This window comes from Hypanus sabinus, chromosome 2 (assembly GCF_030144855.1).
Source record: "Hypanus sabinus isolate sHypSab1 chromosome 2, sHypSab1.hap1, whole genome shotgun sequence".
NCBI classification, from domain to species: domain Eukaryota; kingdom Metazoa; phylum Chordata; class Chondrichthyes; order Myliobatiformes; family Dasyatidae; genus Hypanus; species Hypanus sabinus.
The window spans coordinates 29964335-29991892 of NC_082707.1; the positions used below are offsets into that span (position 1 = coordinate 29964335).

At 38.9% G+C, this 27558-nt stretch overlaps 1 protein-coding gene across 8 annotated transcripts in view; it reads right to left on the reverse strand.

Annotated features, from left to right (window-relative positions):
- trip12 (thyroid hormone receptor interactor 12) overlaps nt 1–27558 on the reverse strand; it is a 134232-nt gene that overhangs the window by 68055 nt on the left and 38619 nt on the right. For all 8 annotated transcript variants that reach the window (XM_059994041.1, XM_059994095.1, XM_059994077.1 and 5 more), the window contains 10 exons: nt 26714–26819; nt 16041–16171; nt 14650–14733; nt 13467–13562; nt 12611–12762; nt 11792–11827; nt 11595–11690; nt 9098–9190; nt 8017–8178; nt 4282–4350 (listed from right to left, as the gene is read on the reverse strand). In XM_059994041.1, coding sequence (XP_059850024.1) covers nt 4282–4350; nt 8017–8178; nt 9098–9190; nt 11595–11690; nt 11792–11827; nt 12611–12762; nt 13467–13562; nt 14650–14733; nt 16041–16171; nt 26714–26819 — 1025 coding nt within the window. The remainder of the gene's footprint in view (nt 1–4281; nt 4351–8016; nt 8179–9097; nt 9191–11594; nt 11691–11791; nt 11828–12610; nt 12763–13466; nt 13563–14649; nt 14734–16040; nt 16172–26713; nt 26820–27558) is intronic.

Genomic DNA, 27558 nt, shown 5'->3' on the forward strand with positions numbered 1-27558 from the left:
ATAACTTTGAACCCAAAGACCTTTGGCATATCCAGCTGGCATGTGATGTGGACTAAACAGACAGAACAAATATTGCTGCCAAAAATATCACTTGGAACCATTTTAGTTATGCAAGTAGAAAAGCAAAAAAGATGCAGCAAAATTCTACTTGAGGATCCCATAGCACATTAGAACTGGAATAATAACTTTAACATTGACTACAATTACAAGACACTTTTTACAGCAGTTGTGCATAATTATGTTTTAAAAAAAGCATTATTGCCAGAATATGTTTGTCGCTTTGATATGTGGGTTTTACTTCAATTTCTTGTTCAACATGGAGTTTAACTGGTAAATTAACAAAACACAAACTATGCAAAGCTTTTTATTATGAAGTCTTCACACAGATTTTCCCATATTGCAGTTCATTTAAGCAGTGAAGAATCATTCTAGATTCTGTTCAGCAAATTAGGCTTGAAAGAATGTGCCATATTAAAGTTTGCCAATACATTTCAAGTTTAAGCCCCAGCCATTTATCACTATTTCAACCTAAATAAAACCTCATACTTCTGCAGAGGCCTCAACTTGGCAATCCTACACCCCTACTTCAAGCTTTCATTCTGACACGTGGAACTTCCCTTCTGCCACCTCCACCCCATTTCTTTTAATTGCACCACCATTTTATTTTAGAAAATTCTAGTATAAAAAAACAAATTCAATTGCCTTTCAATTTCAAGCTTCATGAATAGTCTGGACTTCAGCAGGCTTTTGAGAAGACGAATAAAATTAAAGTTGGCCACACAAACCACACACATACATGACCGATACTCCACTTCAAATACATTACCTGCCTGATCACCAGAGCCATCATTTCTACCACAAAAATTCTGATGTGAACATACTAAATGACTTTACCCATTGCTCCATGGTAGAGAAATCCAAAGACCAACAACTCTACATAAAAACTTTCTCAAAGTGGGCTGTCAATGGTAGTTGTGGAAGCATACAATAGTGGTCTTTAAGAGTCAAAGAAACAGACCTGAACATGCAGAGAATGGAGGGGCATGGATCATGGACAGAGAGCAGAAATTTAATTCAACAATGTCCAGTGCAGACCTTGAGTGCCAAATATCCTGTTCCTATAGTATAGTGCTCTGTTCAAATTTCACAATTTAAGTGGATTCAGTGAAGACTCAGCAGGATCCACAAACCCACATGCCCAGATAGATCCATTGTTTCAGTTTGTTCCTGTCCCACTGAACTCATATCTGCATACCTCAACTGTCTTATTGCACCTCCCCCCATAGTTCAGTCCCTTCCTATCTACATCTGTGACACTTCACACATTCTGGATCTGTTCAGCAATTTCAAGCTCCCTGGTCTCCATCTCATTTTCACTATGGATGTCCAGTCCCTATAAACCTCCATCCTCAACCAGGAAGATCTCAAAGCTCTCCGTTTCTCTCTGGATACGACCTAACCCGTTTCCCTCCACCACCATTCTCCTTTGTCTAGCAGAACTTGTGCTCAACTCTTAATTTCTCCTTTGGGTTTTCCCACTTCCTTCAAACAAGTGTAGCCATGGGCAATCACATGGCCCCAGCTATGCCTGCCTTTTTGTCGGCTATGTGAAACAGATTATGTTCCAAGCCTTCACTGGTGTCCATCCCCAACTTTTCCTACAACACATTGACAACTGCATTGGTGCTGCTCCCTGGGCCCATGCAGAGCTCATTGACTTCAACTTTGCTTCAAACTTCCACCCTGTCCTCAAATTTACCTGGTCAATTTCTGACACCTCCCTCTCCCTTCTTGATCTTTGTCTATCTCTGGAGACATCTTGTCTATTGATGTCTATTATAGATCCACTGACTCACAGCTACCCGGACTACACCTCTTCCCACCCTGTTACTTGTAAAAACGTCAACCCCTTCTCTCAATTCCATAAGACATAGGAGCAGAATTAGGGCATTTGGCCCATTGAGTCTGCTCTGGCATTCAATCATGGATGATCCTTTTCTCCTCCTCCTCAACCCCAGTTCCCAGCCTTTTCCCCATAAACTTTCATGCCATGTCCAGTTAGAACTTATCAATCTCTGCCTTAAATACACCCAACGACCTGGCCTGTGGCAATAATTACACAAATTCACTACTCTTTGGCTAATGAATTTTCTATGCATCTGTTTTAAATAGACATCCCTCTAACCTGAGGCTGTGCCCTCTTGTCTTAGACTCTCCCTCCATGGGAAACATCCTTTCCACATCTACTCAGTCTAGGCCTTTCAACATTTGAAAGGTTTCAATGAGATTTCCCCCCACCCCCATCCTTCTGAATTCCAGCTGGTACAGACCCATCAAACGTTTATCATATGATAACCCTTTCATTTGTGGAATCATCCTTGTGATCCTCCTCTGGACCCTCTCCAATGCCAGCACAACTTTCCTTAGATGAAGGGCCTAAAACTGTCACAATACTCAAGGTGAGGCCTCACCAGTGACTTATAAAGCCTCAGCATCACATCCTTGCTCTTGTATTCTCGACCTCTTGAAATGAGTGCTAATGTGGCATTTGCCGTCCTCACCAACTCAACCTGCAAGTTAACCTTTAGAGTGTTCTGCACAAGGACTCCTAAATCCCTTTGCATCTCGGATTTTTGGATTTGCACCCCATTTAGTAAATAGTCTGCACATTTCTACTACCAAAGTGCATGGCCATGCATTTTCCAACATTGTATTTCATTTGCCACTTTCTTGCCCTTTCTCCCAATCCAAGTCCTCCTACATCCAACCTATTTTCTCAACCCTACCTGCACCAATCTTCATATTATCTGCAAACTTGACAAAAAGCTATCTATTTCATCATCTAAATCATTTACATAAAGCATAAAAAGTGGTTCCAATACCAACCCCTGCAGAACGCCACCAGTCACTGGCACTCGCTGTCTCCTACCAATCAACCAATGCTCTATCCATCTTAGTAAATTTCCTGTAATGCCTTAGGCTCTTAACTTGGTAAGCAGCCTCATGTGTGGCACCTTGTCAAAGCCCTTCTAAAAGTCCAAATATACAACATCCACTGAATGTCTGCTCTCACCCCATCCTCCTGCCACCTTACCAGGGATAGGGTTCCTCATTTTCACCTACTACCTAACAAGTCTGTATCCAGCTCACAATTCTGTGTAACTTCCACCATCTCTAACAGGATCCCATTACCAAACACGTCCTTATCTCCTCCCTCCCCCTCCCACTCCCTCCCCATTCTCTGCTTTCTGTAGGGATCACTCCCTTAGCAACTCCCTGGTCCATTCATTGCTTCCCACTGATCTCCCTCCTGGCACTTATCCTTGCAAGCAGAACAAGTGCTCCAAACAGTCCTTCCAGGTGAGGCGATACTTCACCCGTGAGCCTGTTGGGGTCATATACTATGTTCGGTGCTCCCAGTGTGGCCTCCTGTATAATCAGTGAGAACCGACGCACACTGGGAGACCGCTTCGCTAACCACCTGTGCTTCAACTGCCAGAACTGGATCTCCCAGTGGCCACCCATTTTAATTCCACTTCTCATTCTGATATGTCAACTGATGACCCGCTTTACTGTCGCTACTTACGTTGGAGAAACAACACTTTATATCTCATCTGGGTCGCCTTCAACCTGATGGCATGAACATAGATTTCCTCGAGCTTCTGGTAATGCCGATCCCCATCTCCTTCACCATTCTCCCATTCCTTTTACCCTCTCTCACCTCCTTGCCTGCTCATCACCTCCCTCTGGTGGTGCCTCTCCTTTTCTTCCTTCCATGGCCTTCTGTCCTCTCTCATCAGACTTCCCCTTCTTCAGCCTTGCATCTCTTTCAGCAATCAACCTCCCAGCTCTTTACTTCATCCCTCCCAGTTTCACTTCTCACTTTTGTTTCTTCCTTCCCTCCTCCCAACTTTTAAATCCACTCATTTTTTTCCTCCAGTTCTGTCTAAGGGTCTCAGCCCAAAATGTTGAGTGTACTCTTTTTTTTTAAAATATATACCATAGATGCTGCATGGCCTGTTGAGCTCCCCCAGCATCTTGTGTCTCTCTCAGACAAGTTCTGCTTCTCCTAGCAACACAAAGTTAAAAATATAATCCACACTTCAACTATCAACTCCAAATGCTGCAATAACACATCCTGTGGATGCCTATATACCATAGATAAATTTTCGTACCCATTGACATTTTACTCAACACTGAAAAGTCTGACATGACAGTTTTTGTTTCTCAGAGCATTATTTTGAACAGCATTTCATGAAATTGTCAAATAAAATATCTTACTTCTTCATGTTGGAAGTTGTCAACCAGTCGAGCAAAACACAGGCAAGTACTTTCAACAGATTTCTTGTCCTGATCAAAAACAAGAAGTTTATCTTTATTTTTTTTTAAATGAAATTGAAGTGGAATAACTGAAAGCTTCACCTTCACAATACTCAAAAATTCTTCATTCACTCAGCATGCAGGGCTTACAAGGACAATCCCTAATCGTCCTTAAGAATACGAATGGCAAAGTTTGACTGTTTTGTAATGGGGTGCTCCACACAAAATTGGGAAACCAATTGGAGGACTCTTGTACAGCAGTAGTATTTCCTTGTTCTGCTGTGCTACTTTTCCCGATCTCTGATTTTCCAGGTGGCTCAGGCTGCATGTGGTACTCAGTGATGACATGTTGTAGATTTGTGGGAACGTTAAAGATGTGAATGGAGTGACAAATAGACTGCTTTCTCTAAGTTGTCAGAGTTCCACTCATTCAAGCAAGAGGTGAGGATCATTTTTAAACGTGTAAAGGCTTATGAGAGCCAGAAGTAAGAGCCACTTAGCACAGAATTCCTACAATCTGACTTAATCCTTGTTGACATGGAATACAGAAATGTTTCTACGTGTAGGAGGTAGAATATTGCAAATACTTGAATCTGAAACATGATGCTTTTGAGTGAGTGAATGCATGCCCAAGTAGTGTTAGCGAGCAAGCAACCTAAACAACATGTCTAGTTCTGAAAATTCTCTGCTAAATACTCCTGAGATGTGTATGGCTAAAATAATGCCTGAAACATGGCCTGTACTTTCCACAGATACTGCCTGGTCTGCTGAGTTCCTCCAGCATTTAGTGTGTGTTGCCAGAATATCAGTCTTGTTTTATATTACTAAAATAACAACTTGGTAAGACTGAGCAGACTGCTAGTTATGCTTTCAGAAGTAATCAAGTAGTTGTAGATGCATTTTCAAATGAATGCCGGGGGAAGAAATTTCTCTTAAAAGGGAAAGAGTCAAAAGTGTCCCCCACCAATGGGAACCTGGTGGTTTTGTGGTCACTAGTAGTGTTAAATTTGTCCACCGATGACAATACAAGAATACTAAAACTCAAAAGAACAAAGTTTAAGAGGGAGGATGAAGTTACATGTGTCTCACCAATACAAGTGGATTCTATTATGATCAAGAAACCAGCAAATTTGCTGTTGGATTTTAGAATCCCACAATTGCTCTAGGGATAAAAAAACCATTTGATCAAATTGTTTACCAAAATTGGCTGCTGAAACAAAATGCATAAAGGAAATTTGACACTACTAGAAATATGCAAGATTTGATTGGTCAGTAGCAGAGGCAGCACAAGTCAAAGCTCCGACAACTGCCTATTATATTTATTGACCAGGAAAGTAAATATAGATATCTACTTTACTGAATGCTGCAACTTTAGAATTGTTGTAGTGAACAATCAGATAAAGCTTTCGTTTGAGTCAAACTTAACCAGTATATTTAAGAGTTCTCATTATCATCTCCCATTCTCCATAATTTTTTTTTATCCCTTCCATGACTGATAAAGTCTTTAAAGATTGGGATGAACGAGGTATTAAGTGTTTTTGGGACCTGTTTTACTCAGGATCTCTTGCTTCATTTGACCAATCGTCAAATAAATTTGCACTCCCGAAAAACGCATTTTTACAGATACCTTCAAATTAGAGATTTTCTACGTTTCCAATTAGCTACTTTTCCTATCGGTCCTGATAAAAATTTACTGGATGATCTTTTAAATTTAAAACCTTTTGTTAATGGTTCTATTACTGGTATCTATAACTTGTTGATCGATTCTAGACAAGACTTTTTTTTAATAAGATAAAATAAAAAGCTTGGGAGGATGACCTAAATTGTCAGATTTCAGATGATAGATGGAATAAAATTCTTAAACGGGTTAATAAATCATCTTTCTGTGCTCGTCATTCTCTTCTACAATTTAAAGTGGTTCATAGAGCTTACATTTCTAAGCAGAAGCTCTCCAGTTTTTACCCGAATGTTTCTCCACTTTGTAATAAATGCAACTCTGCTGATGCTTCTTTAATTCATATGTTTTGGTTTTGCCCTACAACTGAAAAGTTTTGGCAGGAAGTATTTCATACCTTCTCTCAACTTTTTAGGGTCTAATTTGACCCAAATCCCCTTACTGCCTTGTTTGGTATTATTGCAAATGAAGATATAACTTTAAATACTCCTGACCTACAGGTTTTAGTTTTTACCTCTCTTTTAGCAAGAAGAGCAATCTTGCTTAAATGGAAGGAGTCTACCCCTCCTGCACATCTTCAATAGCTACGTGATATTATGTCTTATTTAAATTTAGAAAAGATCCACTGTTCAGTCTTAAATTCGAAACAATCTTCTTATGATATTTGGGGACCTTTCCTAAATTACTTTTCCAATTTATAAAGTTTAACAGTGCACAGACTTATGTATATTTGTATCTTCTCTTCTTAAGTGAATGTTTTTTTTTTCTAATTATCCATTGCCATCCATCAGCTTTTTTCTTTGGTAGTTGGTAGGGGGTTGACTTTTTTTTAAAAATATAAAAAATTTATTTTATGATGTATGACTTATCTTTAAATTTTTGATTACAGAGTGGTATACCTTTATGTGTTATGCTATTACATTTTGATCAATTTTATTACAATATATGAATGTACATAAGTTATGTTGAGATGTATCTATGTGTTGCACTCTGTAAATCTTGTTTTTTCTTCTTCTGAATAAAAATATTGTAAAAGAAAAAAGTTCATAAATCTGCATGCCAAATTTATCCTTTCCATAATGTTTGTTCCTCTAAATGCCTCAACACTACAGCATTCTTCCATGTCACTTGTCTTATCATGACAAAAGTAATATAATCATCTAATTCATCCTGCGGGGAAAACAATGGCTCATTATAAATGGTGAATAAAAGATGGATAAAATTTATAATGTAGATATATTGCTTTTAGTGGCCTTCACGGGCTTTGTAGTATCTTTACCATTGGATTAATCCTTGGTACAACCATAATATATATTGTGAAAGCTCTACTAGACTTGCCAAAATAAAATTCAACATACTTCGATATTCAGCTTTATGAAAGACCTTAATTATAAAAAGATGAATTGCAAAGTAAGAAACGCTGGCCAGTTACAACCTATTTTAAAGTTTCATTCAGTAAACGTTAGACAAAAACCCTTGGTTTTCTACCAGGTGACATTTTGTAGCAGCTCAAGGACTTTCATGACTACAACTAATTCAGAATTTGTAGCAAATGGACTGAGAAATTATAATAAATAGAATTCAGTTTATAATCAATGAACTTTTAAAAACCCTGCTTCATTTTAGATTTTGGAAGATTAGTTGATCAGTGTTCTCTGATGTGACTTGCAGCTGGTTCACTTCCAAACCACATGAACCTATGCCACTAAAAGCAACATATCTACACAAAATCCAAAATGGTACAAGTACGGAATGGAAGCAATTTTCTGAAAATAGGAGTTGGAAACTAACTGGCAGGAAGAGGGGTTGGAAAGGGAAAGGAATCTAAACTAATCAAAAGATATCCATCAAGAGAACACTAATTGTCACCATAGCTGTAGGCATTTACGCATGGAGTCACAGGCTTACAAAGCAAATAGTAGCATGGTTTTGTAAATTACTCCTTGTTCAAAATTTCAATATTTCTAAAAAATTCATACATCTTTATCTGTCATTAGTAATAGTAAATGCCTCTTTCGTACCTGATGAGTCAGTCTCTGGGTTAGCAAAGGTAATGAATCAGCAACGAAGTGAAATTCATCAGGAGTAATACTTTGGCAACAGTTTGCTGCAATTGCCAAAGCATTTCGCTGTGCATTAATGCTGAAGAACTCCAAGTAGAGCAAGCAATCGGCCAATCCACCCTTTAAAATAAATAAAATGCATTGAGAGGGGATTAGGAGAAGAGTAAAAGATCATTCACAAAACCAACTCTGAAACTGCATTTACTCTAGAAAAGTTTTGATAATCAAAAGTATTGGTTGCTGAAAGACAAGTCAAGAAGTGTCAAGGTGGAAGTTCTTAAATGAAGCAAAGAGTTTAATCTAGTTACACAGATAAATTGTTTACATCTGCTTTTTATTTATAATAATTGTTTTAATATTTCAAAATATTGTAACCAAGGAATTATTCCTGTCCTTTAAAAACCCCACAGGGCAATGCACACTTCCAGGTACAATGAGTAGCTTTTGTCCCCCTTGGCAAATACAGGTTATTGCAAGTTTTTAACTTGGGAAAATCAAGAATTCCAAGATTTTTCTTTGACTTGGGTGCTGCCTTTCTCTCCATGAATATTTGGCTCAATGATGCAATGGTACAATTATAGATTATAAATAATTGATCAATTACTGATAAGATTACCAAAATTAAAATTGAACTTTACTAAAACTGAAGCCTTCTAACATCTGGTGCAGCTTCCATATGGGTTTAAAAAAGGTGTAAGCTTAGTTTTATTTTTGATTGAGGTGTTCAGTTGTTCAATCCATATTACAAAGGTGGTGGAGATACTGGTATGTATTTTCAAAACGAGGGAAAATTGGGTAATAAAATTAGCTACAATACAAATCCTGACATATATTGGTTTCCCACTTTGATCCTAAAATTTTCAGATGAAAACAAAATCTCATCTGCAAATCATTACCTGGGCTCACAAGTTCTGGCTAAACCAAGAGATGCTAGCCTTATGTTTACAGCCAAGCATCATTACCTTCCATGGGATATAAAGTCATTTCAGAATTTCAGTATCATCTTCAGCACACCAAAGACACTTATGGCAGTACTTACAGCTTGTAGAATGGCTTTACTATGTCTTCGAGATAACATTTCCAGAGCAGTCAAAGCTTGTTCAGCTACATCAATGCACTGAATGACTTGAAGCTAGAAAACATGGAAGTTACTTTCATAAAATGTTTAAGAGTTTCCAATGACAGATCAGTTACCAATTTTTTTTATACTTTAAATTTTAGTTGGTCTTTAAAAGTGCTCTGCAATACAAAATGTGAACCAAAACAATCATGATTACTTAATTAGTAAAACACTTTTGAACTGACTTCCATTGTACATCTTCGGTTTTTGGCAAATTGTTGATTTAAGCAAAAACAATACTTTCATTGCAATGCAAAATGATTCTAACTACTGCAAAATACTGAACCTTCAGTCCACTTTGAAACCACACCAATTTCAAAATAAAAATTCCAAATGTAATTTACATTTAAATTTCAAAGTCAATACCAAGAGTTCACAGATCAAATTCCAATAATTGTGAAATTACTTCAGCAGTTTAAAAGGCAGATGACCAACAGCTTTGTGGCTAGTTAGGGATGGGTAATTAAAATCTGGCCAAGTCTGTGAATTCTACACAGCCTGTGAACTCCACTCACAAAAGAAAATCTGCATATGCTGGTAATAAAATACACAGAAAATGCTGGTAGAACTCAACAGACCAGGCAGCATCTATGTAAAAGAGTAAACAGTCGATGTTTCGGGCAGAGACCCTTCATCAGGACTAATGAAGGGTCTTGGCCCGAAACATCAACTGTTTACCTTTTCCATGGATGCTCCCTGGTCTGCTGAATTCCTCCAGCATTTTGTGTGTGTTGCTGTGAGTATGAAAACTAATGATTTTAGTACGACTGGCCATTGTTCGATATGCCAAGGGTGTGGCTTAAGAGATTAGCTCGCCTTTGACGTCTCAGCATCTTGTGGCTCTGGAGACAGGCGTACTGAAGGTCGATGTCCCGGCAGGAAATCAGTGTTTTGTGGGAGATGGAATATCTCTGGCTGTGAGCCCAAAGACCCGAGATCTCTGGGTATAGAGCTCAGAAAAAGTGACGCAATGGACTTTTAACATCGTTTTTTTATGACCACCCACCCCACCGCTGTGAAACTGAGACAGCTCTTTCTCCCTTATCAGGGAGAGAGAGTCTGTGGAATGCTGAATACTGGGTGAACGAGTAGTCTTTGGGGTGCTGCATCTGCCTTTGCTGTTGCTGTGCTGCATGCTCGAGTGCTCAGTGGTGAGTGCCAATGCTTTTTTTCTGCTGGTGGGGGAGGGGGATCGTTGCTTTGTTGATTACATGTGGGAGGGAGACTTTGGGGTAACTGTCTGCCATTATTTAGGGGTTCTCCTCTGTTTTTGTGGATGGTTGCAAAGAAAAAGCATTTCAGGATGTATATTGTATACATTTCTGGTATTAAATGTACCTTTGAAACATGAAAAGCCTTGCACTCTGATAACCAGTATGTCTTTTTTTTAAAAAAAAGAATTTACAAATGTCAAAGATTGGTGAATCCAAATGAAGACGACTCCTGCAGCAGGGAAAATGACTTAGGATATTCCATGGTTTAGGCCCTAATCTGTTGAGGTCACCTAGTCCTTGGCTCGTTCATATTCTGTTGAGGACTGCTAACCACCTTCAAAGTCAAGCCAGTGCCCTCTATCACTATAATGAGGCATCAAGAACTGAACACAATGCTCCAAGTATGGTCTAACCAGGCTTCTATAGGGCTGCAACATTACCTCACCACTCTTGAACTCAATTCTTGACTAGTTATATCTTACAAATATCCCTGAAATTATGCAACAAGATCAGATGTAGAAAATCTTCAAAATGCATTCATATTTTTCCATGGAGGTTGAACACCACTGTAAGGAGTTTCTTAAAGCAGGGAGATAGAGATTGAGGGAATTCTGGTACTTTGTTGATTGACAGCATAATGGTGGGTTAAAGAAGCCAGAGGCAGTCAAGTGGCAATGTTTAGAATTAAATTTGAAATAAAATGCTTAAATCATTGTTGCAAGTTAAAAAATGTCAGCATCATAGTGGTTTTGCTGATTTAAAGTGAAAATTCCTGATTTTTATAAATCACCAGGAGCCTGTAAAGATGCTAAACATTTCATAGCAGTTAAAAGTAATTAATTACATAGTTAAGATTAGACATTTGCAACACTTGCCTAGAGAAAATTACAATAAATGGCCTGAAAATATAGTTTTATGAAAGGGGATGGGAAATCAGAGTTAGGAGCCTTTGTTCACACTATCTGTAACAAAATACTCCCTTCGCCAAAAGGGAAAGCCATATGAATGCCCAAATTAAAAAAGGCTGAAGTCACAACTGTTAAACCTTAGCCAATAGTCAAGGTCGTAATTAAAAATATCACTATTGAAATATATTTTCCTGCTATTACAAATCAGATATCATTTTAATATCAGTATAAGAATAGAACACCAACAAAAGGAACCAATAGTGACATTTTTTGCAACTGACCCAATTATCTCACCTTTTCCAAAAAGACTGGAATTGCATCAACAACCACAGCCGACGACCTAGGTAGAGCTTCCATCATGTAAGTCAACGCTCTGCAAGCGTGGTTCATCTATCATATTAAAACAGGTAATGCCATTTGAATGAATGAACAAGCTTGGGAAATATCTTAGCAACTATTCCAAAATAAAATACTTAACACAAAATACTTACAATGTCAAAGTTGTGCTCCATCTGCAACAAAGTTATCTGCAAAGGAATAAGAAATTATTAATGATGATAGCTCATGTATATATTTCAAGGATCAAGGCATAATATATTAAACTGAATGAGATGACATATCCAGGGACAGTAAAAACATTAAACTATTTAACAGGACTACTCCACCATTCAATCCTACAATGTGACCAAAAAAAAACAAAAAACTCTATAGATTTAAAATTGACAAATGGCCTTCCTAATTTTCCCAGTGGAAACTGTTTCAATTTCCTTTGAACCCGTATTCTCTCCAAGTACAAATAATTAGTTTCATCAAGTCTATTTTTGGTCAAGGTTCAGAAGATATGCCATTCAAAGCAAGTCACCCATTTAATACAACTGCTGCAGTTGCTTCACTTTTTAATGTCTCAACTATGCTCAAACCTCTTTTATTTGGAGGTTCCCACCCATTATATTAAACCCAGGGTTTGTCTTACTCTTCCAGAGTTTGGACATTAACACATTGGTTATTCACATGGACATCCAACTGTGTGCAAACAAAAGACTAAACTGTAAATGAAACAAAGTTCAAATTGGGTTACAACTTAACAGATACACATGAAAGCCACTCCTCAGTGCAACTAACAATGTCAAGAACTTTAACCACAGTCATTAAAGTGATATTCCTTGGGGGCTGAATTCAAATTGGAAAACCCTGGAACTTCAATCAATATTTTTAAGATGTTATGTAAATGGAAATAATCAAATAATGAGGCATCAGTTTTTGAATGTTACACATCTTAAAAAAATAATCAGATACTTCAGAATACCAACCAAAGCTGGAACAACGCTCTTCACTGGAAATCCTCCCAGGGTTTCTTCATTGCCCATTACCAACAACTGGCACATTTCGATAACTGCTTGAAGTTGCTGACTCTCATCTCCAGTAGCCTGCAGACCTTGTAGAAGCTGCTGTGCCTTGGAACCTTAGAAATAAATGAATTTCAATTGCAATTGTGTAACTGAATTACTATTGTAACTGCATTTTGCAGCTGCCTTGAGATCATGTCTGTAGATTAGCTCTGCTGAGAAGGAGAATTAGTAATATCAACTGTAATAACATTCTTTCAACGACCCAGTTTGGAGAAAAACTACAAGGCCACACCATACCAATGTGCAGCACAGTCACCACAAAATACTGTCCCTCACTTTGGTCATGTGCCCAGATGGATGTCATGACAAAATACTAAGATAGAAAGCTTCAAGTTGAAATTGCTAGCCAATTCCAAAATATACAAATCCATTAGATAAAAGATAAATGGAAATGTCTTAGCAATTTGTTAAATAAGTACAATTTTTTAGAAGGGCAGCTGGTGTGCAAACTGGATGGTGTTAAAGAAATTACATCAGCCAGAATAGGACTTTTTAAACTGAACACCATGGTACATTGTTGGAGTAAACTACAAATTTCCCCAGGATCTGGTTCATGCAGTAATTAACCCAAGAGTAATTGAAGCAGAGACTTTACATTCAAAAAGGAGAAGTTATATCCTGTACAAACATGAAAAGTTGCAAAATCAAGGATGGATATTTTACACATTGCTGTTGACTAAAAAATACAACTTTTTTGAAGTCTGACAAATTTATAGTAAAATTATTCTATGAATTAAATATCCACGTGGTTACTCACTTGCTCCGCTTCCAATTGTTCTATGAAAAAGTTGAGACATTCGTGGACCAAGAGGACCAAAAAGGTGGGGTGGAAGGCCACGTGCCTCCAATAAAGCTGGAAGACAAGGACAAGCTTTGGTCTGGTAAAACATTTTCAGTACAATAGTGTTCAGTTCACCGGGAACTCTAGGAGAATTACAACTCATTTTGATTTTCGTTTTGAAAAATATACAACTGAGCAAGTTTCTAAGAGAAAGCCTAGAAATTTATGGAAGTTATTTCTTGCAGTATATAGATTACACAAAATAGATACAAGGCATAATGCACTTACCAACTTGTGTAAATAAATTCCCACCTGGTTTCCATATATAAATATCAGTGCATAATGAGCAACATCAGCCCAAGATTGCATTTACACAAAAGCTGCAACTATTTCAGCTTGGGGTGGGAAAACTAAAATTATGAGAAGGCAAAGTGAAGCTTCAAAGAAACTGGAATAAATAGTCAAGAGATATGGAAAAGAGGGTAAATTCCTATTTAACATTTATAAACTTCACTGAAGTAGTTGGAACAAAGTAACAATGTCTTCACCACAAAAACCTCAAATACTATGAGGCATTTCAACTACTATGTCCAGCTTCCTGCCTCTAGATTGGGTGTGATGAAATGCCCTGCAGACAGACATTTCACCATTTTCCACTGCGAGGGGAATATAATTCTCCGACAGCGACTGAGCTCTTTCACTTGTCTTCCATTTGAAGGTGACACAAGCTATTACCAAGCAAGAAGAAATCATGCTCCCAGGAACATTTCGTATTTTCCAATTATATAAAAAATAAAATCAAATACTGTGATGTCAGTTTGATGCCCAGATTTAAAAATATCTTCCGCCATGTCCAAGGTTTAAATTTTCAAGCTTCAAGATCAAATTCAGAAACAGCTGACTTTACATTAATGCAAATATACTTATAAAACTCAATGCCTTTCCCATTATGGACTCTTATCCTATTCTTAGGCACAACAATTACATTCCACAAGTATTTCAACTGAACCATTTGTATAAAGGACCTCCCCCCAACCAAAATATGTGAATGGCAATTTCTTCTAAAGTTTACTAAGGGGCATCTTCTGGCTTCACAGAAGTGAATTCAGGAATACAAGTGCATAGCTTTAACAGCACATTACGGTGGAAGATTTCTTACCTTGTAGTCGACCCATCTCTGAATCATCAGACTCACTCTCCCCAGAGGTTGGCATTCCAACAGCTCCAGCCACAGAACTAGAAGCTGCAGTGAATAAAACAGTCACTACTTTCTGCTGATCAAAACTTAACTGAAGGCTCTTAAAATATTTGAAAGGATGCAAACAAGTTTTCCCTGGGCAACAACCATCTTCATTTTTCTGCCATTTGAGTGACTCTCAACTGGATACAATTTAGCATAAAAATATGCTAAATTTTAATCCCCTAATGTCTAGCAAAATATATATTCAACAGTTCACTATCATTTTAATGACTAACTTACAAATCATTTCAGTAACTCAAATAACATTTGAGTATCTCAAATATTCTAACAAATACTACAGCAAGCATTGAAGGCAATCACTGCTCATGTTCACCTTCCACAACAGGAGTCAACATGTAAATGAACTGTTCCCTCATAAATAATATGCATATTAGCTATCATGCATGCCATCAGCTTTTCAAAACAAAACTAATTACATAAGAATTAAGAGCAAGAATAATTACAAAGAACTTTTTAATAAAGCACCCAGCTTGTGTTTAAAAGACTACATGAACCAAAATCTGAATATTTTGCCCCTCTATAAAAATTTCATTAAAGCTGATTTTAAGATGCAAATCCTAGGGAAAAAAGCAGCCATTTTAGGAAATATGAATGAAGTAATCATAAATGTGATGAAGATTTATGTTTACGTAGTGAACAGATACATTTAGTTCCAAAGGTTTCAAAAACGTATTACAGAATAAGATTCAAAATATTCACCGGAAGACTGGAGACTCACTGGGTTACAGCGGAACACAATCCACATGTCAAAAATGTTCAGATGCCTAAAACCTCAAACTTTATTTAACAACCTACTCTGACTTAAATGCTTCAAGGAAATGGACACAGCAGCCTTTTTTAAACATTTAAAAGTAAACTTTTGAGACTAGCATTAAGTACCGAAGCAAAGCATAAATCACTTTGAATATTCCAAACCAAATGAAAGTACATTGAGAATGGCTTCCCTCTCATGGAAAGATCTACTGTGATTTATTCAAGTCAATGCCTTAAACCAAGTATTGACTGGTTTGAGCCTCCGCTGAGGCAGCGTGTTTGTGTCCTTGAGCAAGGCACTTAACAACACATTGCTCTGCGATGTCACCGGTGCCAAACTGCATGGGTCCTAGTGACCTTCCTTTGGACAACATCAGTGGCATGGAGAGGGGAAGGCCTGCAGCTTGGGCAACTGCCAGTCTCCCATACAACCCTGCCCAGGCCTGCGCCCTGGAAACTCCAGGCGCAGATCCATGGTCCCTCGAGACCGACGGATGCCACCACCACCTTAAACCAATAGAGAACAGCTTTCTGACCTGATGCTCCTTGAGGTACATCTTCTGTGCGTGCAGAATTTGCTCCATCCTGGTTGTTATCAGGATCTGCCATCTTCTCCTGTCGGCGAGCCTCAGCTGCTCCTCTTTTGCCCAGGCCAGAGCCTCGCCGACTATTTGAATGTAGAAAAAAGAAAATAAAAATCAGTAAAGTTCTAAGCAGATCTCTCTGGGTTTAACATGACTAACTGCCAATTCAAAATAGTGCAGAATTAGTGATTAAACGCCTTGTAGAGGAATTTGATAGTAATACAAGGACTAACCTTTTAGCAACGCTCACTAAAAACCGGATTTTCCTTGTCAACTTTGAATACTCCACAATTCTTTTCAGCCAGAACAGCTTTTTTCTTTCAAGTCTAATCACCACTGTATTGAAGGAAATGTGGCATTTTGCACACATCATGCCTATGTAGTGATGATCATGGCCAGATTAATGGTTTCCAAGCTAGATACTGCAGCACAGAAACATGCACTTTGGCCCATGTTGTCCATGCCTAACTATTACTCCCACTGACTCACAAAAGTACCATAATTCTCCACATCCCTCCCATTCATATGCCTACCCAAATTTCTCAAATGTTGAAATAAAACCCACAAACACCATTTACTCTGCAGCTCATTGCATTAATTTCACCATCCTCTAAAACAGACTCTCCCCCTCCCCTTAACCATTTCAGCTTTTGCCCTTAACCCTTAGTCTCAACCAACCTCATTGGAAAAAGCCCGCATTTACCCATCTATACACTTCCATTTTGTATATCTGTATCAAATCTCCACTTACTCTTCTACAGAATATGGAATAAAGTCTTAAGCTATTCAACCTTTCCTGAAACCTCAAGTTTTCAAAGTCCTGGCAACATCCCTGTAAACTTCCTCTGCACTCTCTCAATCTTATTGATTTGATGTCTTATCTCTAGGCAGATGACCAAAACTGCAAAATACTCCTAATAAACCACACCAACATCCGATGCAACTTTATCAACATTCCAACTCCTGTACTCAAAATCTGATTCAAAGGCCAAAGTGCCAAAGGCTTTCTTCACAACCTTATCTGTGATGTCACTTCCTAGGAACGATGGATCTGTATTCCCAGACCACTGTTCTGAAGCACTCCCCAGTGCCTAACAGCCCAACGTTCAAGACCTACCCTGGTTTGCCCTCTAAAAGGACAATATCTCACTTTGCCTGCACTTAATTCTATCTGGCATCTTTCAGCCCATTTTTCCAGCTGATCCAGATCCTGCTGCAAGCTTAGAGTCTTCCTCACTGTCCACCACACACTATTCCTGCTATCATCCACAAATTTGTGGATCCAGTTTACATTGTCATCCAGATCATTGATACAGATGACAAACAACAACGGACCCAATACCAATCCCTGTGGCATACCACCCATCACAGGCCACCAGAGAAACAATCCACTGCCACACTCTGGCTTCTCTTACGAAGCCAAAGTTAATCCAATTGAAGAGTTCATTGTTAATGGCAAATGACTGAACCTTCCTGACCAATCTCCCATGGGAGAACTTGTCAAAGGTCTTGCTAAGTCCTTGTAGGCAATTTCCACTGCCTTAACTTCAACTTTTTCCAAAAAAATTCAGATAGGTTAGACATGACCTACCATGCACAAAGTTATGCTGACCATCTTTAATCAGTCTCTTTCTATCCAAATATTTTTAAATCTGGTCCATTAGAATACCTTCCACTACTAATTTTCAGGCTCACTGGCCTATAATTTCCTGACATTCTTAGAATACTTCCTAAACATTAGCTATCCTCCAATCTGGCACCTCACCTGTGGCTAAGGATATGTTAAGTATCTCCAGTCGGGCCCCTGCAATTTCAGCACCAGCCTCCTACAAGGTGTTCAGTGGGAACACATCGTCAGGCTCTGGGGATTTATCCATCCAATTTGCCACAAGACAGCAAACACAACCTCCTCTGTAATCTGTATATGGTCCATGATCTCACCACTGCTTTGCCTCACTTTCATAGATTTTATGTTTGTGTCCAGGCAAAGACAATGAACAAAAATCCAATTTAGATCCTCATTTCTTTCAGCTCCATGCAAAGATGCCAACTCTGATCTTCCAGAGGACCAATTCTACCCCTTACTATCTCTTTCCTCTTAATTTATAGATGCCCTTGGGACTCTCCTAGATTGTCTGCTAGAGCAACCTCATGCTTTCTTTTAGCCCTGGTTTTTTGTGTTTTTTCCATTTCTTATAGTCAAGTACCTCCTTTGTTCCAACCTGCCTATACCTGCTACATAAATTTTCTACTTAACCAGGGCCTCAAGATCTCTTGAAAACCAAGGTTCCCCAAACTTGCTGTCCTCATCTTTTATTCTGACTTGAACATACAAACTCTGTATTCAAAATTTCACTTTTGAAAGCCTCCCACTTACTAAGTACACCTTTGCCAGAAAAACTGTCCCAATCCACACCTGCCAAAATTTTCTGATACCATCAAAATTAGCCTTTCTCCAACTTAGAATCTCAATTAGAGGACCAGACCTACCCTTCTCCACAATTACCTTGAAACTAATGGTATAATGATCAATAGATACAAAGTTTTCCCCTACGCAAACTTCTATCACCTGCCCTGTCTCATTCCCTAATAAAGGATCAAGTACCACTCTCTCTACTTGGGCCTCTTAAGGAAAGATTTCTTACGATATTGACAAACTCTCCCATCCAGTCTTTTTACAAAAAAATCACTATGGCGAAAGTTAAAATCACCTATCACAACCTTGTGTTTGAAACACTGAGCTGCCAGTCGTGCCCCAGCCACACCCAAGTCTCACTGATAGTTACGTCATAATTCTACAATTGAAATATACACAAGTCAGAACATTACTCCCACTATGCTCAAACTTTTGATTCCTGACTTTGCATATCAGCTTAACAACATCTTTCCTCACAACCACCACTATCTGCTCTAGCATTCTGGCTCCTGTCCCTCAACAACTCTAGTTTAATACCCCAACCCTCACAACAGATCTAGCAAACCTTCCTACAATGATTAGTCCCCTTTCGGTTTAGTGCAAACAGTCCCTTCTGTACATTTTCCTTGAGAGCCCAATGATCCAAATATCTGAAGCCTTCCCTCCTGCACCAAACCGTCCTGGGACATCAGAGGCAAAGTGTGCACACACCCAGCAAATCCACAGCCACTTCCAGAACAACGGCGACACACGGCACATGTGGAAGGGCATTCAGGACATCACCTGACTGCAGGTGATGCCTCCCTCCTGGATGTGCTGAATAACTTCTACGCTCGTTTTGAGGCTAAAAACTACGTGGTGGCGAGGAAGTCCACCCCTCCTCCAAATGACCAGGTGCTGCGTCTCACTGTGGCTGATGTGAAGAACCCTGTGCAAGGTCAACCCACAGAAGGCTGCTGGACTAGACAATATTCCTGGTAGAGTGCTTAGAGGATGTGCAGAAACAGCTGGCAGATGTTCTCACTGACCTCTTCAACATCTCCAAGCAGCACCACTGTTCCAATGTGCTTCAAGGCCGCCACCATCATCCCTGGGCTGAAGTAGTTTTCAGTGTCCTGCCTCAATGACTACTGTCCCTTTGCACTCACATCCATCATCATGAAGTGTCTGGAGAAGCTCATCATGAGGCACATCAAGACCCTGCTGCCCCCACCGGATCCCCTGCAGCTTACATACTGTCCCAACCGTTCAACAGAAGACGCCATTGCCATCACCCCCCACCTGGCCCGAACCCACCTGGACAAAAAAACACGTATGTTCAAATGCTATTCACAGACTTCAGTTCAGCATTTAACACAATCATTCCTCAGAAACTGATTGGAAAGCTGAGCCTACTGGGCCTGAACACCTCCCTCTGCAACTGGATACTAGACTTCCTGACTGGGAGACCTCAGTCAGTCCAGATCGGAGGCAGCATTTCCAACAGCATCACATTGAGCACAGGGGCCCCCCAGGGCTGCGTGCTCAGTCCACTGCTGATCACTCTGTGGACCCATGACTGTGTTGCAACACACAACTCAAACCACACCATCAAGTTCACCGATGACACAACCGTGGTGGATCTCATCAGCAAGAACGACGAGTCAGCTTACAGAGAGGAGGTGCAGTGGCTAACAGACTGGTGCAGAGCCAAAAACCTGTCTCTGAATGTGAACAGAACGAAAGAGATGTCTGTTGACTTCAGGAGGGCACGGAGCGACTACTCTCCGCTGAACATCGACGGCTCCTTGATAGAGATCATTAAGAACACCAAATTTCTTGGTGTTCACCTGGCGGAGAATCTCACCTGGTCCCTCAACACCAGCTCCATAGCAAAGAAAGCCCAACAGCGTCTCTACTTTCTGTGAAGGCTGTGGGAAGTCCATCTCCCACCCCCCATCCTCATCACATTCTACAGGGGTTGTATTGAGAGCATCCTGAGCAGCTGCATCACTGCCTGGTTTGGAAATTGAAACATCTCAGATTGCAAGACCCTGCAGTGGATAGTGAGGTCAGCTGAGAAGATCGGGTCTCTCTTCCCGCCATTACAGATACTTACACTACACTCTGCATCTGCAAAGCAAACAGCATTATGAAGGACCCCAACATACCCCTCATACAAACTCTTCTCACTCCTGCCGCCTGGGAAAAGGCATCAAAGCATTTGGGCTCTCACGACCAGACGATGCAACAGTTTCTTCCTCCAACCTATCAAGACTCCTCAATACCCAGAGCCTGGACTGAGCCAAATTACTGCCCTATTGTCTTATTATTTATTGTAATGCCTGCACTGTTTTGTGCACTTTATGCAGTTCTGGGTAGATCTGTAGTCTAGTGCAGTTTTTTCTGAGTTGTTTTCATGTAGTACAGTATAGTTATTATACTGTTTCATGTAGCACCAAGGTCTTGAAAAACATGGTCTTGTTTCTTCTGTGTACTATACCAGCAGACATGGTCGAAATGACAATAAAAGCTGACTTGACTCCTGTATGATCTTCCCATTTCTGGCCTCACTACCGCTTGACACTGGTAACAATCCTGAGATCACAACCCTCGAGATGCTGTCATTTAACTTGGCACCTAACTCACTTTGCAAGACCTCAGCACCTTTCCTACCCATGACATTGGTACTAACATGGATCATATCATGACCACTGGCTGCTTGCCCATTCACTTAAAAATGCTGTGGACTCCATCTGAAATATTCCTGACCCTGGCACATAAGAGGCAACATACCCATCTAGGAATGTCAGTCTCATTCACACAACCTCCTTTCCAAACCCCTAACACGACAGTTCACTGCTTCTCCCTCCTTCCCTTCTAAGCCACAGAGCCAGACTCAGTGCCAAAGACAATTCCTGAGACTTCCTTCTGCTCGGACACCCCCCCCCCCCCCCCCAATATCCTAAGTATATACCTGTTGCGGGGATTGGTCACAGAAGTACTCTGTACTGGCTGGCTATCCCTTCTCCTGATGGTCACCACCTTGGATACAAGTCTTGTTGATCAACCCCCCCAGTCTCTCAAATGATAATACGAGTTTATCCAGTTCCAGATCCAATTCCTTAACACTATCTGCAGCTGGATGCATTTTTTGCAGGTGTAGTCATCAGGACACTGGAGGTATCCCTGCCTTTCCATATCCTACAAAAGCATTCCACTATCCTGTATGTCATCCCCATTGTTCCAAATGTGCAATCAAAATAAAAGAAAATTTAATTAAACTCCTTGATCAATGAGTAAATATCGACAAGCAATAAAGCAGATTTATTGTATCAAAATATGTGCTTTTCATAATGGTAATGAGAGATTATTACCAAAAGGTTTACATTTAATTTCACATTTCAATCAATAGACACTATCCAATCAAAACAGTACTTCATTTTGTTCATGCGTCTGGATGTGAACCATGAAGTTACTGTTTCAGGTGATGTATGATCTTGTAATGAAATGAAAGTGGGGGACACCTCCCTCTCCCTTACCAGGGAGAGAGAGAACCTGTGGGTTGCCGAATGCCAGATGAATTACCATAGTCTTCAGGGTCTGTGTCTTTGTTATCGCTTAGCTCACACGAGCTCAGTGGCGGGTACACTTTTTGTTTTGCTGATGGGGGGGGGTTTGTTGCTCTCCGCCGCTTACGCGTGGGGGTGGGGAGACTTTGGGATTCTGACATTTAACTATCATTCATTCTTTGGAGCACCTCTGTTTTCGTGGATGTTTTGCAAAGAAAAAACATTTCAGGATCTATATTGTATACATTTCTCTGACATAAAATTGAATCTTTTAACTTAAGTCCAATAGATGCAGGCCTGCCATTGAAGGCTGGTAAAACAGTCTAGAAATTGCAAATACTAAATAACTACAATTAAAGAGAAAATGCAGGATACATTCAGCAAGACAGACAGTATCAGAATAATAAAGGGTCTTTGAACAAGTCCTGCCTACCTTGGTGTTACTGGGATTTTGTTATTAATGGAAACCAACATTCTTCCAGCTTTTCTATAAATAACCACAGATCAATGCTACTTTGCAGAAGGAAACTGACTGGCTTTTCCAATAAAACTACTATTTTAGTGCATTTAATTTCTGTCCAGTCAAGGACTTGTAAGCCATAATTCTGTATTCCTGCACCAAACAATTTAACAACTGGACTGGTATTATGGAAATGGTATCAGTAAACATTAAATCTTATATGGGATATAGATTCCTTCACAGATTGAAATGCACTGTTTCCATTCTGTCCAAGTTTTACCAAGGTCAAAGCTGTTCATAATTCTTTAGCACATTTTCCCCATACTTGTTGATACTATCTACAAATGAAGCAATATTAGCCCATTTTAAACACACATAACTGAATATCCACAGAGTAACATTAAAGATTTCCACTTGCTGATACTTAGCAATTCAAAAACTGCAATACTGAGATTAATTTGTTGTCCATAAACAAACATGGCCATACTATTAAATATATCAGGAGACTTTCAGTTCTGTTGCAGGTTGCCAACTTCATCCAAATGTGTATGCAATAGAATACATTGAATTGCTTCAAGAATTAATCACATCTGATGCAGACTGTTCCTATGATCACATGTAAAAAACATTTGATACAAACAGAAGCACACACAAGACGCTGGAGGAGCTCAGCAGGCCAACAGCATCTATGGAAAAAAGTACAGTCGAAGAGGAAAGATGTGGCTGGTGGGATCAGTTCACCTATCACCTGGTGTTTCTCCCTTCCCCCCCACCTTTCAAATCTACTCAGCTTTTTTTCCCGCAATCCTGTCAAAGGGTTTTGGCCTGAAACTTCAACTGTACTCTCCTCCCCCCCCACCCCCCAATGGATGCTGCCTGACCTGCCAAGCTCCTCCAGCATTTTGTGTACTGCTCAGATTTCCAACATCTGCAGATTTTCTCTTGTTTGTAATACAAACAGAACCACAGCTCTCTTTAATGATTGCTAGAACTGAGATGAAGCTCAATATTACACTTTTTCCCTTTTGGATGCCAATAGATACATTTTAACAGATTCAAAGCAAACCAATATGCTAGCTTTCACTTTCAACAGTTTTGAAATGTATTCAATTTCAATCTACCACCCAAGATACAATACAAAATTTAGCAGTAGTGTGAGATATGCCCACCTTTGTCTGCATTAATCAAGGTACATCAAATTACTGTAGTCAAATCAGGATTTTTTTAAGCACTACCCAGGTTCAGAACAGATTTCTAATTTAAAAAGCAAATTAATAGAAGGAAGAAGCCTCAAACAATCCACATACTCATTGAACCCAAAGCTGAAAGTTAATTTAAGAACTTTCTGGAGTATTTCATAATTGAAAAGGAGCCAACCTGTTAGTGGCACATCAATGTATCTGCAGGCTTACACAAAGGAATAATTTGCATGATAGTGCCAAGCTCTAATCAAGGCTGGTCAGGAGGCAATCTCCCCATATTTACTGTGGTTCTACTACTGCATTGCATTTTTACCATTTATAGTTGGCACTGTACTCCAAATACATCTGATATGATTTTTCATACTTCTCAAGAGACCTCTCGATTTCCTCACTTGAGAATTCAGTCAGTACAAATTGGCAACAACATCTCATCCATAACCATCAGCATAGGTAAACCACCTGCTCTATTCGCTACATACTTATAGCTGAGCCAAGTACAGCTCCATATAGAAAGGGGACTGAAAATCTGGCTGATTGATCCAACAACTCACTCAACATCAGCCAAACCAGAGAGCTGATTATTGACTACTGCAAGAGGAAACTAGAGGTTCATCAGCCAGTCCTCCTCATGGGATCAGAGTTAAAGAGGGTCAGTTAATTTAACTTCCTGGGCATTTTTATATTTATCAGCTCATAAATGCCACTTCAAAGTAAGCATGGCAACACCTCTACTTTCTTTGGAGTTTGTGCAACATGTCATTTAAAACTTTGACAAATTCCTATAAATGCAAAGGAGCATCATAACTGAATGCATCATGGTGTAGTACAGAAGCACCAATGCTATTGAACATTGGTACTTGAAATGTACTTGAATTTTTATTACTTGTTTCTTTTTTGTATTTGCACAGTCTGGCAACCTTTGCATGTAGCTCTTCTATTATGCTTTGTTCTAGTTATGTCTGCAAAGAAGTGAATCTCAGAATAGTGTTTAGTGACATATGTACTTTGATAATAAATTTACTTTGAACTTTTAGAGAACTGGACATTGGGAACCATTTCTATTATTGATTCAGATACTGTGAATATGTCAAACAAGTCAAACAAATCAAAGACATTCTCTTTTCCCCCACTCAGTCCATACATTTTAAATTATTAAAAGATTTTCAGGTGATATCTTGAAGGTCTAAATTTAGTAAATTTTTGGTACAGCTGCAATATAAATTAGTTTGCACTCTGGCAGACTAATTCAACAGCAGATAAAACCTGTATGCATTTCAGACTAAGAGTTCAAGAATACAACTTTGATTACTAGGAAGATTTACAACCAGTTCAAGTAGAATTATGAAGTTAGAGCATTTTGCAAGTAAACCTGAAAAAACTCAAATGATGCTTCAAGTCAACTAGCAACCACTCAATTTATATTAAGAACATTAGAAATCGTAACATTTAATCCATCTCCTTGTTCTTGATTAAGTATTCATAAAAATTCTGACTGATATTTACCTCAACACTTTCCTCTACTAATCCCAATCTACCAATTCCTTCAATATTTAAAAACCTGTTGACCTTTGCCTTGGAAAAAAAAGTGTGAGACTGAAATTCTCTTCCTAAACTGGCTTTGGAGAATTAATGATCCATTATCCTCTGGGTGAAGAAATTTCACCAGCCTGGTGAATCATAAACTATTTTCTCCTGACAAGCCCCACACTAACATTGTATATTTCAATGCAATCACCTCATTCTCCTAAACTGCAGTGTACAATCCAGCCTGCATAATCTCGCCTCATAAGGAGAACAAACTTCAGAAATTAATCAACTAAACCCATACTGCACTACCTCAATCACAGCTATACCCTTCCAAAGGATGAGCAGAAAAAGATACTGATAAAATTAATTACAACCAAAATTCTGAATTTTCAGACAGCAGCTGTGGAGAGGAAAGGTTACAGTTTGCAGTCAATTTTTTTCCCCCATTAGATCTAGAAAACTTAATTTTGTCAAGTATTGCTGCTTCCAAGCAATTGTACCAGAGGAAATATTTTGGTAGTTCATCTGAAAACGTCCATGGCAATTGCTTATCAGTAAAGAGGCAATTTTTTAAAAAATCTGTGGAGACCATGTTTAATATGTTAGTGGGACCTACCCATAAATAAACTAAGATGCCACAATACCAACTCAATTGTAATTGTTCTTTACAATGATTACAATCCTGACAAATGACAAACTCCAAGTTTTGCCATTGCATTTTTTCACTTTTTCCTTTCCAATCGAGAATTTGACTACTATAGCAAGCATGGGTAAAATCTTCAACAGTGCACAATATCCAATCTAAATACATGTCTCACAGCAATTTGAGATTAAATCTACTTTAATATTGCAGGAAGGCAGAATCTTTTTCCCGCTTTTTCACCAGTTTTATTTTGAAAAATTAATTTTGTTCTTTTGAAATCTGCAGGTGGAAGTTAATGCTCGTGATACTTTCTCCCATTTCTTCTCACCACTCCAACAACTTCAACACTTCAATTTAACATTTAATGCATTCAACAAATCTTCTATGTCATTTAAATAGACTCTTTGGCCATATGGCCTTGGTTTGCACTAAGAACATTATTCAAGGCAGAGAATTGTTTCATAATTCCAAATCTTTTACGAATGTTATTACAGATCAGTATCTTGAATTGAAGTTGGAGACAAATTTGGCCTGAAGACAGCTGAACAAACAAGTCTGGTGAGTAAATTAATTCATGTAGAACCTCACAAATTTAAAAATGCCACGCCATTGAATAATCCATAGGAAATTTCATTATCAAACCAATTCAGATAATTTGGTTGACAGTCAAATAACTAAAGCAGCACAATAAATAAGCCTATTTCTATTCGATAAACTTGCCTTAAAAGACTCAAAATTTCAGACATTTGGGATAAGAAACCTTAAAATACCAGAATGGTAGCACTAAAGTAGTTCCAACCTAAACTTTGATTTCCAAAGAATTTACCTGGTACTAGCACAGGAGCCCGTGGTCTTTTGCCTTGTGCTCCGCCTCAAACTGGGGAGCTCTGCTGGTGGCGATTCACTGCGCTTCTTGGTAGACCTTCTCAAACCTTTAAAAATTTCAAAGTAAGGGTACATGTTGATTTCTAATAACTGTTTTTGATCATTCGCCATCTGAATTAAATTACTTTCAAAGTCATTGAAACTTTTGAATTAATTTTTTTTAAAAATAAGGGGCTTTACATTCTGCATTCAATTTTACTTGTGCGTATTTGCTACTTTAACAAGATATGCTGAAACCTTTTTTAAAAAAAAATAAATGGGTCCTGTGCAACTATTTTAGAGTAAACTGAACACCAAGTCTCTTTTCAAAATTAAGTTTATCAAAACTTGATTTATGATACAAAGGTGAAGCTTAGTTTAAAGATAACATTTCAAATTAGCTGCACAAGCCAGGGACAGGAATGCAGCTATTTACAAAGGGAAAATTTGCCACCTTGAAAAAAAAAGGCCATATTCTAACTTCTTTTCCCCATCTAGCCAAAGTCCCGTTATACTCTCAGAATTATGCTATTTCTCTTCCACCCCAGGAATGTTTAGACAAAGGTTATAGGCATTAAGAAATTCTTGTAAATTCTTTCCTATTATGTAACTGCAATTTATTGGCTGCAGAAAAATACCAGTCACATGGCATGGAAGAATGTTGCATTTTTTTGCTTTATATACATACAGGAGCACAACTGTTAAGATTTACATTTGATACCTGTAACAATCTCATTATGGATTAGAACCTGCAATGCATGTTCAGTTGTCTCTCACAATCTGGATAACACACTATTTAATTGACTG